The sequence below is a fragment of the Halichoeres trimaculatus genome, unplaced genomic scaffold (assembly GCF_033239565.1).
Source record: "Halichoeres trimaculatus isolate MK-OKI-2021-1 unplaced genomic scaffold, fHalTri1.1 fHalTri1_scaffold_12, whole genome shotgun sequence".
In the NCBI taxonomy this organism is placed as follows: Eukaryota; Metazoa; Chordata; class Actinopteri; order Labriformes; family Labridae; genus Halichoeres; species Halichoeres trimaculatus.
Genome location: NW_027437190.1, coordinates 22247940 through 22261925, shown reverse-complemented (window position 1 = coordinate 22261925; position 13986 = coordinate 22247940). Strand labels below are relative to the sequence as shown.

Sequence of the window (13986 nt, the reverse complement as noted above, 5' to 3'; positions counted from 1 at the left end):
TCTGTTAACTGTGCGCTTCATTATCACTGCCACAGACCCCCAGAGAGCACAAGGATGGGATGGAGGACAGGCTGAATAGCAGCAAGGAGTGAAGGACGAGTGGACAAAAGGAAATCAAATGACATGGGGAAGAAGAGAGGGAGCAAGGGAGGGAGGAGGAATGAGGTGGAAAGAGAGGACGGATAAACCAAGGGAAGATGTTAGGGGTGTGAGATACAGAAAAAAATGAGCTGAGGTACTGTGTAAATGAAGTGGGAGGTAGCTGGAAAGAGGAAGGTGTGAAGGTCGATTTGGTATGGGTATGAAAAATGGATGAGTGTGTGTGGAAGGAGAAGAAATGAAATCCTCCATTTGGTGGCCACTTTCTTTAAACCTCCTTATTCTCCTATGAATGCACAGTATGATTCAGTGGTGGCAGCGGTTGTGTGTGGATGGTCCCTTCCCTCCTCTCAGTGACTGTGCTGGAGCTCAAACCGTCAGCTTCACAGGGCCAAAAACGACTGCGTATTAGAATATGGCAATGCAAAGTACCACTGGCATTTAAACCCACAGCTGCTTTGTTTGCATGGCAGATGCTTCCACAGCCTGGATTTAAAGTGGGCAAGGAGAGGAGAGAAAATGAAGAAATCCTGTCTCTTTGAAGACACAAATCCACGGGAGAAAAGCATATTCTAACTGTTTATTTGTTTCTTTCTTCTTGGCATAACATTGTTTAACTTCTGATCATTATCAGCATCCTCACAGTTTGGATCTGAGAAACAAATTCTGAACATGAGATGGGGGACACCCGAGGGGAACTTGGAAATGGAGGAGTGCAGGATGGTTTTAACTGTGAGACTTATGAAGATGTAATTACATTGGCTGTAAAACACTTGGGCATAGGGATTAGACCTAAACCAGATAATGCCTCTGCTATGCTAGTGTGCACCCTGCTTCAGAGAAAAAATAGGGCAAAAATGAATTGGAAGTTGTTCTGTAAATGGCAAAAAAAAGTCATCATCACAGAGGCTGCTGGAGTCTGCAAATAAATACACAACAAGCTGTTTCCTCTTGATTTGATTTTGCTGACTGCTACTGGATTTGTAATTTGCCGTTCATTAATGAATGTTTATTGATTTTGGCATCTGCTGTGTTGGAGTTTGTATGAACTAATCTCAGCTGTGCGTGCAGGAACAAACGGCAGAGGGCGGAAGAATCATCTGTTTCCGCGAACCTTCCCACACTACATTAAGACTGATGAACTATGTTGAAACCTTGCTTTTTCAAAGCTTAAATGTCACTTTTCTTAATTAATACATCAATGAATTAAACTTGATTATTTAAGATTTAGTAGAGAGGTATTTCAGTCGGTAAAGCTAGAAACATAAATCAGAGTGAGGGTATTCCTGGGTATGAATCCTGGCTTTGCTGTATTGTGTTTTTTGTCCGACCAGCCACGCGCACTTCCTCGGGATGTGCGCGCCCGCTAGTTTTATTTTCTAATTTGAATCTCATCTGAAGTATTCAACAAGTTGTTTCATCCTTTCGTCGCTGGTCCCAGTAGGAATTTGGGGGGGCAAAGCGGTACTGTGACGCCTCACAGCCTGATGACATCATCCAGTCAGTCCCACTCAGTCGGACAATCGCGCGCTCACTCACACTCAGAGGAACTAGTTGGAGCAGCGCGAGCGGCGGCACTTCATTACATCCACACAGCACCAGCTGAGGGAAATATTCACCTGTGCGCTCCCAGGATCAATTCACGAGGATTTTTTTTTTCATTAATTTATCAGACTCCCGTCTTAAAGGCGCAGTGAGGAACACTTAACGCAATCTCTGTCGGACCTCCTGGTCTGTCCCGAAACCAGATAAGTTTTAATTTGCTTTGAATGAGTGAGACTTTGCTCAGAAACTGAGCTCAGGTTTCATTTTAACGTATATTTCGGGAAGGCAGCGCGCGTGATCTCGTAGAAAGGACCGTAATCAACCATGGCGAGACATGACGCCCGAAATTGGCATGACTGCTCAAAAATGACCGGACTGCTTTGCTTGGTGGCGTCGATACTTCTTCAACACGGTAAGACATGACCTCTTGTGAAAACTTCATCTTATCCTGAAGCCAATTGCCCTTCGTTTCTTTACAGAGCTTTAATAATTGAAGGGGAGATCATTTTAAACCTGACTACCACCTGTCAGGGCGGTGACGGCAGGCAGGTGATTTTGTCTTTCGTTGTACTAACGAGGTAAAAGCTACAGCTTAAATCCTCAACATTTCCAAGGATTAATCACCTGAACTTAATGATGCAGGCTAACACTAATATGTGTTTCCTCATTGTTTGCCTGTTTTGTCTCATGAGCCATCTGTATGGTTCTCTGACCTGAGTTTCGGTCGGTGACTCAACGCCATGTTTAGTTTTCTAAGGTGTGGCTCTTTGGAGCAAGGTGCTTTTCCTCAGGTGCGTCTTTGGTGCCCTTTTCCCCTCTTTAAACTGTGTCACTATCCAACTCTGTCCTCGGTACTCTTTCCCCTGAAGCCACCTTTATTCTCCACCTCGCCGTCTCCCTTCTCCTTTTCTTCCCTCTGCCCGCACTTCACCCTCTATTAGTTACAGTTCAGTAGAGGAAAATGGGACTGGAAAGAGCTCCTAATGTACACAGTGTGTGTAACAGTGGGGGGTTACTGAAACTTAATCATTTGCCCTGGTGAAAAATCGTTTAACTCATGCTAGGCTACTTTTCAAGTGTAACTTTTTTCAGATTTTATTCAGAGAACCACTCCCACTCCATTGTTGGTTAGTTTCTGTTACTTTAAACTGGAATCGAGACAGCCATAGCTTCTGATGCAACCTCTCCAGGTTAATTATTCAGGGGTTTTCCAGTCCACTTCAGCTTAGTTGGCCTACAGGTACCACTGCCACAGTGAGTGGGTTTTTAAAATGAAAGAGAGAAAACATTCCTGGCATGCGGTTAACCTATTACCATATGAATGTGTGTGGCGTGAAACCAGTTCAACATTTTCTCTGTGCTAGGCCAGCTATTTGTTTTGTGCTGTAATTAGGGCAAGAATGTAGGCCTAGAATCCATCTAACATGCAGGAACAGATACAGTGTGTTTTTCCAGTAGAGTACAGTAATGTTGTTGATTGTGGTATCGTTTTAATCACGACTCAGAAGCACGCTCTGGTTTTGACTTATTCATGCACTGGACCTTTTTTGTCCGATTACATTTTACACAACATGAAGTGCTCTTAAGGGAGAGAGAAAAGTAGGGGAAAACAAAACAAAAGGTTTTACATATTTATGAGTGAGAAACTACACAAGGCTTAACCAGAATGAAAGAAAACATGGCTTTTAGTTTCTTTTCATTTAAGTCATTTTTGAAGTGAACCTCTAACCTCCTTTTGGGAGAAGTTCAGCTTTGCTTCTTTAATTCTCCTGAAATCCAGCAGAAACTTTTCACTTGTCTACTTTGCATTTTTCGTTCCCCATTTCCTCTCAAGTGGTGACAGCACCACTTATACCTCCACCTTGCATCCTGCGCCCAAGAGTGGGAGAAGAGATTAAATTCTCTGCAATATTTTTTGTACAATATGGTTAAGCTGTAGTCAAATAATACAACATGGAGTTTGATGGGTTTTTAATTAAGGCTGGCTGCTTTAGTTACTCATGTATATGTGAAACTTAATAGAAGTTGACAGGTGGGGGTCCCACTTTAAGCCCTGAAATTACACTATAATGCAACCCCCACTCCCCAAGTCAAGGTTGTGAGGGACTGTGGATGTGGGTCAGAAAGGCTTGGCCCATTACCATGGAGATGTTTTTATTGGGAGAGGGGTGGGCTTATGTCGGGGGGTGGGGGGGTTGTAGTATGAGGCTATGGCAGCATTGTCTTTCTGGCTGAGTAAGCTGCGTGCGTGCAGGGGGTGGCTGGCTGGCTGGCTGCCTGAGAAACTGTTGTGCATGCAGGGTCAGGGCCGGGGGAGGAGGCCGCTTCCTTCTCTGCTCACAAACAATCCAATGTTTGTCTTAGTGTACCTGAAAGCCTCCAGCGAAGCTCATTCAGATGCAAAAGCTGCCCCTGACGGCTCTCCTTGTGTTTTCTAGGAAACAGGTGGCTTTTTTTTTCGGCAGCCTGCTGCAGTGCGTGGAGATGTAGCGGAGTTTCAGAATTGGCTGGAAAAACCTGAACGGGCAGTGTCTGATTAAGACAGCCAGCACCCCCACCTACTCGCGCTCTTTCCCACCCACCACTCGAAACTGTCCTCTCTCCCGCCATCCCCACTTACCTCCACACCCACTCCCTCCCTCCCTCCCTCCCTCCCTCCCACACTAAGCACAACCAGGGGCCTTGTTCTCATCTTAATTTTATTTTCAGCTATCTATTATTCTCTCATGTCCGGTGCTTTTGTTTGAGCGAGGGTACTTGTTGATTCGTTCGTAAAGCCCCCTCCTTTCCCCCCACCCTTGTTCTCTCCACCTCTCTCTGGGCTGAAGGCCATGCTGTTTATGACAGGAACAACATAGGGACAGACAGGAAAATAAACAGCATGTGACCTTACATTGGTCAGTCACCATAGCATTAGGATTTCTGCCCAGCCAGGACATTGGTGTTTCTTAACTCTCATAATTTTAACAGCTAATGTTGTGGGCCCTCATAATTTACACCATTTTCACCCCTCCCTCCCACAAACACACACAAACTAAAACCATCTCTAACCCTGATGAAGTTATGTTTCTTTTGGCAGTCTCTGTTGTGCAATAATTCCAAGTGTGAGCTCCAACTACCCCCCTCCGCACGGACAGATTCAGTGTGAACGGTCTAGTCCTGCCAAGCCTGCAAACATTAATCACTACAACTGAGAACAAGCATTACACTCTGTCTATTAAGAAGAATGTATTTGATGGATCATCATGGCTGGAGATGATTTTTTTCCCTCGATAATAAAAGAAGAAGTAAGTCCTTAGTATCTCATTAGTCCCAGTGGAGCGCAGTGCTTCGGTCTTGGTTTGGTTTTGTGTTAATGGCTGTCGCAGTTAGGTCCTGTCATTATGTAAATGAGCCGTCCTCGCCCCTTCGCACCGGCCCTGTAAATGTCAGAAGGATTTTGAAAAGGTCAGGTGTTCGTGTCTATGTGTGTAAGAAAGTCTCATTCTGGTCGTGGCGTTCGCCGCCGGTGTGAACACTCTCTCACTCACACACTCACACACTCTTACTGAGCAGCCTTCCTGTTTAAACAGCACATCAATAACCTCCCCCCTCCCCCTTATAATCACCATTAAGAGTCCGTTGATTCAGACATTAAAGTGTGCTTGAATTTACAGCGTAATGGAGATGTGAGAGTATTACTGAGTGAGCATGTGTGTTTGCATGGACACTGTGAGGTAGAAGTGGTCCATTAATTTTAGGAAACTCAGTTGTTGAGGGACTGGCTGGAATTATTTGGCATTTCACCAATGAGCCAATGATTTAGACAGCTGTGAAGTCACCAGATGCACTACTGAAAACCAAGCGGCAACCTCTGGTCTAAAAGTATGAGTCAGCGTGGAAGTGCTAAAACCTGCAGTTCAGAGTGTCCGCTTGAGGCTGGCTCTGGAATTACCTGAAACTACATACATACACATCAAGCCCCCCCCCCAAAAAACCACAGCTGAAAAGGTTTACAGCCTGGTACAAAACATGTCTCCAATCTGAGGAGCTAATTTAACTAACGGCACACACTGGATGTAGGATTTCTTCCTGTCAACAATTTGCTTCAAAATCCCATATCAGGAACACACAGGTGATGCCATGGAGACTAGGTCCATTAAAATGCTTCTCAATTAATTAGCTCTTACAAACACAAAACTGGAGATGGAAGGAAGGTGTTTTTTTTAAGATTTCTCATTTTTGGAAAAAAAACTGAAGTTTTAGATTTTTGTAAATTTTAATGAATGAGCTCTACTGAAATGCTGTTGATTTTTTATTGTCATTGAACACAAAGAGCCTATCTTCCGTGTTGTTGACTTGGCAAATATTATCTGAAATGACAGATGAAACTCAATTGAAGTGAGTCAATGAGCACAGGTCAGGGAATGTAGCATTCCAGGCTGCAGTATCGGACCATAAAAAACAATTGAGTTTGCACAGACACACCCTCTGACACACTCATACAGCTGGCGATGAGTAAGTTAAGGATCCTTCGCTGTCCTGTAAGTCACATGACTTCCCAAATCAGAAAAATGAGAATGTGTTGTTTTGATTCCTCCAGGAAGTGGTGTATCATCTTCATCTGAAACTCTTCACGTCAGAGGACATCCGTTTCAAGACTTGCTTTTCATTTAACTGCCTAATTTTTAAGACACTCTTCATTCAGTTTTTACCTTACAATGGCTTTCCTGAAACAACACAGCCAATATCTAAGGGCTCCATGTGGGAAGTCCCCCCTACTTGGCTTCTGCCTGCATGACTTTGCTGGTTAGATTGCGTCCTGTTTGTGCAGAGGTCACACTGAAAGCCTCCCACAGGGATGTTTGTGTTCGGCCCCCAGGGCTGCCAGACTGCTGGAGTCAGACCCCTGTGATCTAAAAGAAAATGAGCCAAAATCTCGATCTCAGAGAGAATGCCAAATTCATTCTTAAGAAAAGGTGCAGCTGAAGGGTTTCTAAAAACAAATCAGTGCTGCGGTCTTTGTTGCTCTTGGCAGAGGTGCTTCTTATTTTTTTAACTGGTATCTCTACTTAAAATCTGTGTGCATTAGCTCACACACTGCTCTGAGTTCACTGCAAGAGACCTTTCCATAATGTACTTGAACCACCCACGTGTTTCTACATAATGGAGAGTTTTAAGACACTTGTATTTGCCGGAGCAGCATGCCAGCAGCTTATCTTGTGTAAAAATGCTACAAGGCATGTGGCTTACTTTGTTTTTCAGTCACACACACTCATTTCCACACCATTAGTCAAGATACCTTTTGCCAAATCTGCATTTCCTTCTGTCTAACACACCCCTGATGGAATTCAGGGAGATGCAGGTCAAAGCCATTCCAGCTACACTTGTGTGCAGAACAAGCAGTAATTCCAGTTGAAGATCCATTGAAAGGCAGCCAAACTCTTTAAAATAAAATCCTGTTAATTAACTAGACTTGGGAGATGGGTGTCTCTGTGACCTCGTGCTGTTGTTGAAATCGCAGAGGAGGAGCAGCAGTGGAGGGGCTGAGTGGGGGTTGAGGATGTCGACATTTTTGAATTCCAGAGCGCAGCATCTTGGCAGCGGTTATGAAGGAGGATTTTAAAAAAAACTCTGTGAGGGAGTGAACTAGGGAGGCCAAGAATTATCAGCTCATTTGTAATTTAGTCGTACCCCCATCCCTCTTCTTCTCCTTCTTCTCCTTCCTCCAAAGCATGAGACTCATATTTAATTGCTCTGAAGTCTTCCATTGTGCACTAACCTTTCTCTTTTTATTATTGTTACCTGACCTGTACCCCCTGCCTGTCATCTCTCTTCTCCTTCTTCTGTCTTTGTCACAATCTTTTATTTCTGAAACCCTCCCTACAGTGCACTCAGCACATCTCTGTGCAACACAGCACTGAGGCCCTTGACTGTGTCCTCCTCTGCGTGTCCCTACATATATACACATGCGCGCGCACACACACATACACACAAATGCACAGAGAAGCTCATTAGCAGTCACCTTAATGTGTCTAAATGTAGTTTGTGAGGTGGAAGGTGGTTTGCGTTATTGATCCAGTATTGAATGGTGGATGATGCAGTGCCCTTATGTGATATTGAAAACATTTAACACTGGCTCCGTCAGTGTGACAGCGCTATGAAACATCTCTCTCTCCCCACCTCCTCCTCCTCCTCCTCCAAGTTTAATCCCTTGCTGCGTCCTCTCTGCCCCCCCAGTTCGTAAAAGGTAGCACAGGGTTTGCTCTTTCTGTCTCTATTTTGTCTCTATTTACACATCCAATTCCCCTTTTATCCACATGTGTAACCTGCGACATTATAGCTATTTTGACAATTTTGTTACCTATCTGCACACCTCTGCTCCTCACAGCCGGAGGTGCTGCGTCTTCATCACATCTGACTTTGACAAGGTCGTGTCAAATTCACACTTATCAAAGGTAGTGTACAGGCAGGCTACAGGAGGAAATTGAATTTTCTGAGGCAGGGTCTTGTCAGGGCTCCGGGAGCTAGAGTCAGGATCTACAAATACCTTCTGCAAACCAACTGCTCCCATCCTTTTTTCTAATCCCTGCAGTTATCTTAGGAACAAAGTGAAATTACACACAGTAAAATCTAGTGTTCTTGCGCAGATATCATCGCAGAAATACCAGATAAAGGAAAACTGAGAGATAATGCACAACAGGTTTATTTTCCATGGGAGCACAGCAGTGAGTGTTCTTTTGTTTCACAACACAAGCAGTGCTGTAGCGATCCCACAACTCTGATATGAGCGCCTGCCATTGTTTCACTTGTTGGTTTAAAAATGTGTCGCCATGCTTCACTGATAAGCAAGCAGCACTGCCGTCATTGGTCCCCAGAGCCTCGAAATGGCAGGAGCATTTAAATCCTCCCCTGAAGCGAACAGCACATTAAGGTCAAACAGAGGCAGCAGGTTGATTCAGTTATCAGGCCTGTGTTTTGTCAACAGGGTGTGACGGGGTTTGTTTGGTGTGGCACCTTAAGGAGAGTCGGGTCTCGATTCAGCCCTTTAAAGCTGCCTGCCTGCCTCTTCAGTCGGACACTTGTTCCTCCCTCCTCTTCTCTTCCCTTCCACTCTTCCATCTTCATTCATTCCCCCCTCACCCTCTCTGTCTTCTCCTGTTTACGTTCTCTTCTAATGCCCTAACTTCCTTCTTCTCTGTAATTCAGTCTGCATAATTGATCCATCTGCTCAGTAAACTGCTGTCCTTTACTGTATCTTCTCTCCCTCCTCTTGTCCCGCTCTTTGTTCTAATTCCCTCCGTTCTTAGTCATCAATCCCTCGTCTCTGCTTCTGTAATTGGAATGTCTGTTGCTTTCCTCTATCCTCTTACTCTCTCTTTCCCCCTTAATCTCTCTCTCCCTCTCTTCCCCTCTTCTCCAGCTTTCTTCTCCTCCCTGCGTCCCACTGTCCAATTCCCCAGTTGTCTCTTTCACCTATGTCAGAGTTTCTCTTTAAACCCGTCCAAACTGCCTGTACTACTTTTCCACTCCTCCTTTCATTTGCTCCCTCTTTTCTCTCCCTCCTCGACAGCCCCCCCACCCTCCCCGCCCTCCATACAGATATTTGTATTGCAGGCATCTGGGCATCTGCACCACCCTACCTCCCTTAACGAGCTCCTCTTCTTCTTTTTTCTTCTGCACATCAATCATCCCCTCCCTTCATCTTTCACACAGTCTTCCTCCTCTCCCTCGTTCCTTTCTAATGGCCAAGAACACCTCCTCCCACTCCACCCTGGTGGGCATTTTTTGAAGGTTAAGTTGCTGTGACACTTTTACAGTGTTCACCCAACCCACCCCCTTCCCCTGATTGTCTCACCCTCCTCTCTTGCCATCTCCCCCCACCACCACGACACTCGTCACCACCACCTCCCTTAAGCGTCCACACAAATACACACAAGCAGAGCACAAAGCGCACATATGTCCCAGACAAATGCACTGGAGTCTTTGGGCTGACGTTTGGGCTGATTCGATGGTTGAATCACTTGATTACTGTGCAGAGGACAGGAAAGAGGATGTGACAGAACAAAGTCAAGCAAGCGAGCGAGCTAAGACAGGAGAAATGGAAACAGATGCAGGATTTTATTTCATTTCAGCAGAACTAACCTGTCGTGCAGTGCTGGGATCAGGCTGACAATGTCCACTCCCCTGCTGCTTCATGCTGTCACACACTCATCTCCCCCACAGAGAGTTACCAGGCCAGTAATAAAGCTTGACTCATCTAACCAAAATCTCACACTGATGCTTAAAAGGGGGTGGCTACATTTTTGGAGTTAATTCCAAATGAACAAGTTAATACTGAGGCAGAACACTGGCTTTATGATGCTTAATGCTCACTTTCTTAGAGGGATTATGTCTGAAAGATGCATCTAGGTTCACGCATGCCCAGAATCGCTGCAGCGTCAGTATCAATCACAGCCTGCTGGAGAAGAATGTGTGTGCAGGCTGGAACAATCTGTTTATTATTACTGTCAACAGGTTTGTTTACAAAAATTCTGTTACCCATTTAACCATCATTGCTTCTTTAGTCTGACAATTTTTTTACATAAGTAGTAGGTGAAAGATCCAATAAAAACATATTTTTAAAATTTAAGAAGAAAAAAAACAGGTAGTTTTGAGGAAAATGTTTTCTCTTTACTTGATTTCCATGAATTCAGCCAAGTGAACACTGTCACTGAACATGGCGTTAACTGTATCATGGAGTTTGTGGAAAAACAATGTTCTGTGTTGTTTTCAGGGTTCACATCCATACATTTGCAGAAGTGTATGCAATTGAATCAAAGCAACATATATTTAGAATAGAGGTTGACCGATATTGGTTTTTTGGGGGGGCGATGCCGATGCCGATGCTTTCCAAATTTGGGCAGCCGATGCCGATATGCATAGCCAATTTTTCCAATTTGATATTCAGGCCGATTGTTAAATAAATATATATTTATCACATTTTTGTGAAACGCAGCAATTTCTGAGCAACTAAAAGAAATCTATTACAACAAGTCGTGTCCAGTCCTCTGAACATTTATTCAGCTTTCAAAACAATGAAATATTTTGTCTGAGTAAACACACAATGTAACAAGCAGTAGTTAACATTCACACTCTTCTTAAAATGTCAAAAAAGAAATTTAAACTTATTAATATAATTTGAACAAAAGTATGTAATGTATCCAAGTGGTCACAAGTTTGAGGTGCTCATCTTTTTTGTGCCTGATCAAAAATTGCATCATTTTATACAACGGATCAAAAATCGGCTTTTTAAAAGAAAATACGGCCGATAGCCGATAGAGACAAATGTCCAAATATCGGCCCGATATATCGGCCGGCTGATATATCGGTCTACCTCTAATTTAAAACAGCACACATGGTCTGACAGGAGACATGGATTTAAAAAAGCTGAATCGTGGTTTCCTGTAAGAACTGGAGGAAGTCTTGATTTAAACATTTGTAGCCACATACCTTGTTATTTTAGCAATTCTGTTTTGTAAGATATTAAAGTTAAATCTTCCTTCTTTTTTGAGTAGTGTCTTAGTTCCCTTGAAAAAACAGTGGTTGAATCCTCATTTGGTTTTCAAGTTTGGATAAGTACTGTCATGATATGTTTTTAAGGATATAATTAAGATTTGCAGGAGAGGAATTCAGCATTCACCAGCAGCGACCTTGAGATGTTGTTTTTCGGTCCCGCAGTCAGCTGGCTGCTGCTCGACAGAATGATGCACTCGGTGTTAACCAGCACAGAGACACTATTGTTCTCGGCCCGAGCTTAGAGACCTCCTCCCTCCTCCTCTGTCGCTCCCATCAGGCTGCCCCCCCCCAATCCAGGTGAGCAGAGGGAGACCAGTGAAAAGGCTATCTATTGTCCTCCCTCCCCCTTCTATTTCCCTCCCTGCGCCACACCTGTATCAATGGACAGAGCTGCCTTTGAGTGGTGGCCCTAGAGGGAAAGTGGCTCAGTGTAACAAGAGATGATTGCTAGTTTCTTTTCAAACAGAGGCTGATGGAGGGGCTTCTGTCTGTTGTGTGGATGGTCCATTGTGATGCTTTTTCAACGCTTTCTCTTGGCTTTGATATTTTTCTCAGGGGGTGTTTTGAACAGAAAGTCAGATATTTGCCAGTTAGTTTGAGATGTGGTTGTGTCTTTCTTGCTTGTATCATAGACTTGCTCGTTACTTGGCTGCTTGCTCCTCTGGCTTTCTATCTTGGCCTCTTTAGGAAGAGCCGGCAGGGAGAGGATGAGAGAGGAGAGCAAGAGAGACGGTATCTCCTCTGCTGACTAAAACTTGTCACCAAGGCCCCTCTGGGTGTTTGCTCGCTCCCACAGGTCGCTAGGAGCCATCTCCTGAACTCTTCTCCAAGCCATTTTTTTTAAAGCTTTTAAAGGAAACGCTTTAACCGCTTACCTCTGCCCCTTTTCCTCCCTTCCCCACTTTTCTCTTCTTGCAACAAGCTTGCGGGTGATTCGTGCACCAGTGATTCATGAATTTCTCTCTGGCACGGCACAGTCACGGGGGGCACATGCATGAGTGTGTGTGTGTGTGTGTGTGTTTGTCGTGTGTACATTTGAACGACAGAAGAAGGATGCATGCTGGGGGGAGGTAGAGAGGGAGAAGAAGGGAGGGAATGTGCTCTGATGCCAGCCGTGATTAGAGCAGTAGCACTTGCCGTTTAAGCACACATTTAAATAGAGACAGCCTCGGGTGGATGGGTGAGGGGGGGGAGGTGAGGTGAGGAAGAGGATGCGGTTCCTCTGCTTGTGTAAACTAACACAAGCGTTCTCAATTGTTCTGGTTTTAAATAGAAGACGCCCCTCAGGCTCCACCTACCAACTTTTCCTCGTTCATTTGTTTATCTCTCTGTCTCCCCTCCTCTTTTTTTCTCCCCCAGTGTCTCACCCTCTCCATTTTGTTCTTTTCTCTGGACACAGAATTCCTTTATCTGGCATAGATTATTGATGTCCTTCATAGATGTTTCCTTCCTCCTCCATCTTCCTCCTCCTCCTCAGCATTCTTTTACATGACCCCCCCTCTCATATGTCCGCTCATGTTGCTGTCATCCCTGTGCCAGTCAGTTCCTCTCCCCTTGTCCAGTCTAACCCCCCCTCCCCATTCCTTCCAGATGACTCTCTCTTCCCCTGTCTCCCCCATCATCACCTCAGCCTATTGTGAGTTCTCTTCCTGCCTGTCTCCCCCTCCTCCTCTGCATTTTTCAACACTGCCCCCTCTCCCCGTTTCATGCTCTCACTCTTCTTTTCCTCCCTCAACTTAACTCTGACTCGGCCTGCTTGTCTCAGGTTTTAGCGCCCTACTTTTCCTTTTCCCCCACCCCCTTCTTGCTCTTTACTTCTCTGACTCCTCTCTCAGTTGTTTATTTACACAGAGAGGGATAGGGGTGGCCTGTCAAAACGGATTGATGGATGGGGAGAGGCCATGGGTGAGGGGATCTGGGTGTTTGATGGACGCTCCTGTCAGTCAGGATGCTACTTAAGAATTGGCTGCATGGTTATTGCTGAAAGGTCTTTCTAATATCTTTATTAAGATATTCACCTCCAATCGCTCACACTTCGAGATCTAAAATTATCGTCATAATGTGCCCTGAAAGGCCCTAATGAGCTAAAATAAACCATCCTTAAGACGTATGTTGACATTTTAGAACATACAACCTCCACTGACGAGGCGCTCTGCTGCACCGCACGTCTGCCCTTTAAAAAGCTCGTCCCTCGTAGATGACATAATTATGCGGTGTCAACGTGTGACAAGCTGAGCTTAGCTGCATTAGAAGAATTAATATGCACAGCGTAGGAGTGCGCCTGTCCATGATCTTCTAACGCTTATAGCTACTCACTCCCCTCCGCTCATCTACGGGAGCCATCACAATCCTGGAGCGAGTTATCTCCGAAGTCATCAAGGCTAATATTCGACAGTCTTTTTCCTTTTCTCCACAGTAGTAGGTTTTTGAGTCGTAAAATCTCCATTCATATTGTATTCATTTGTCAAGAATAATGAATGCACTTCAGCTTTTTTTATGGTCATTTAGCGCTGACACTGGGGTTAATTGGTCTTAAAATAATCAGATAACGGCTGTGGTATCATGGTCAGGCCAGTCTGATTACAGATTTTATGAATAATTCAGTGGTAGACCTGAACCCGAATAGATTCTAATGTGACAACTTAATTCTGGCTTAATGCACATTTTTAATATGAATTACTATTATCTGTCTTTGCCACTGTATTAGATCTTATTTGGAGGAGTTTCTGTCCTCTTACGCCGTTTAGAAAGAGTCACTTTTAAAGTAATGGCACAGCCTGAAAAATGAATGTATCACACCTGCCA

At 44.5% G+C, this 13986-nt stretch overlaps 1 protein-coding gene across 3 annotated transcripts in view; it reads left to right on the top strand.

Annotated features, from left to right (window-relative positions):
• The first annotated feature begins 1496 nt into the window (after positions 1 to 1496).
• Positions 1497 to 13986, top strand: part of LOC141800314 (nectin-2) — an 86463-nt gene continuing 73973 nt past the window's right edge. The window contains exon 1 of one of the 3 annotated variants that reach the window (XM_074682751.1): positions 1497 to 2056. In XM_074682751.1, the coding sequence (XP_074538852.1) occupies positions 1969 to 2056 (88 nt within the window). In that variant the 5' untranslated portion in view covers positions 1497 to 1968. The remainder of the gene's footprint in view (positions 2057 to 13986) is intronic. The other 2 variants (XM_074682750.1, XM_074682749.1) reach the window with 2 other exon arrangements.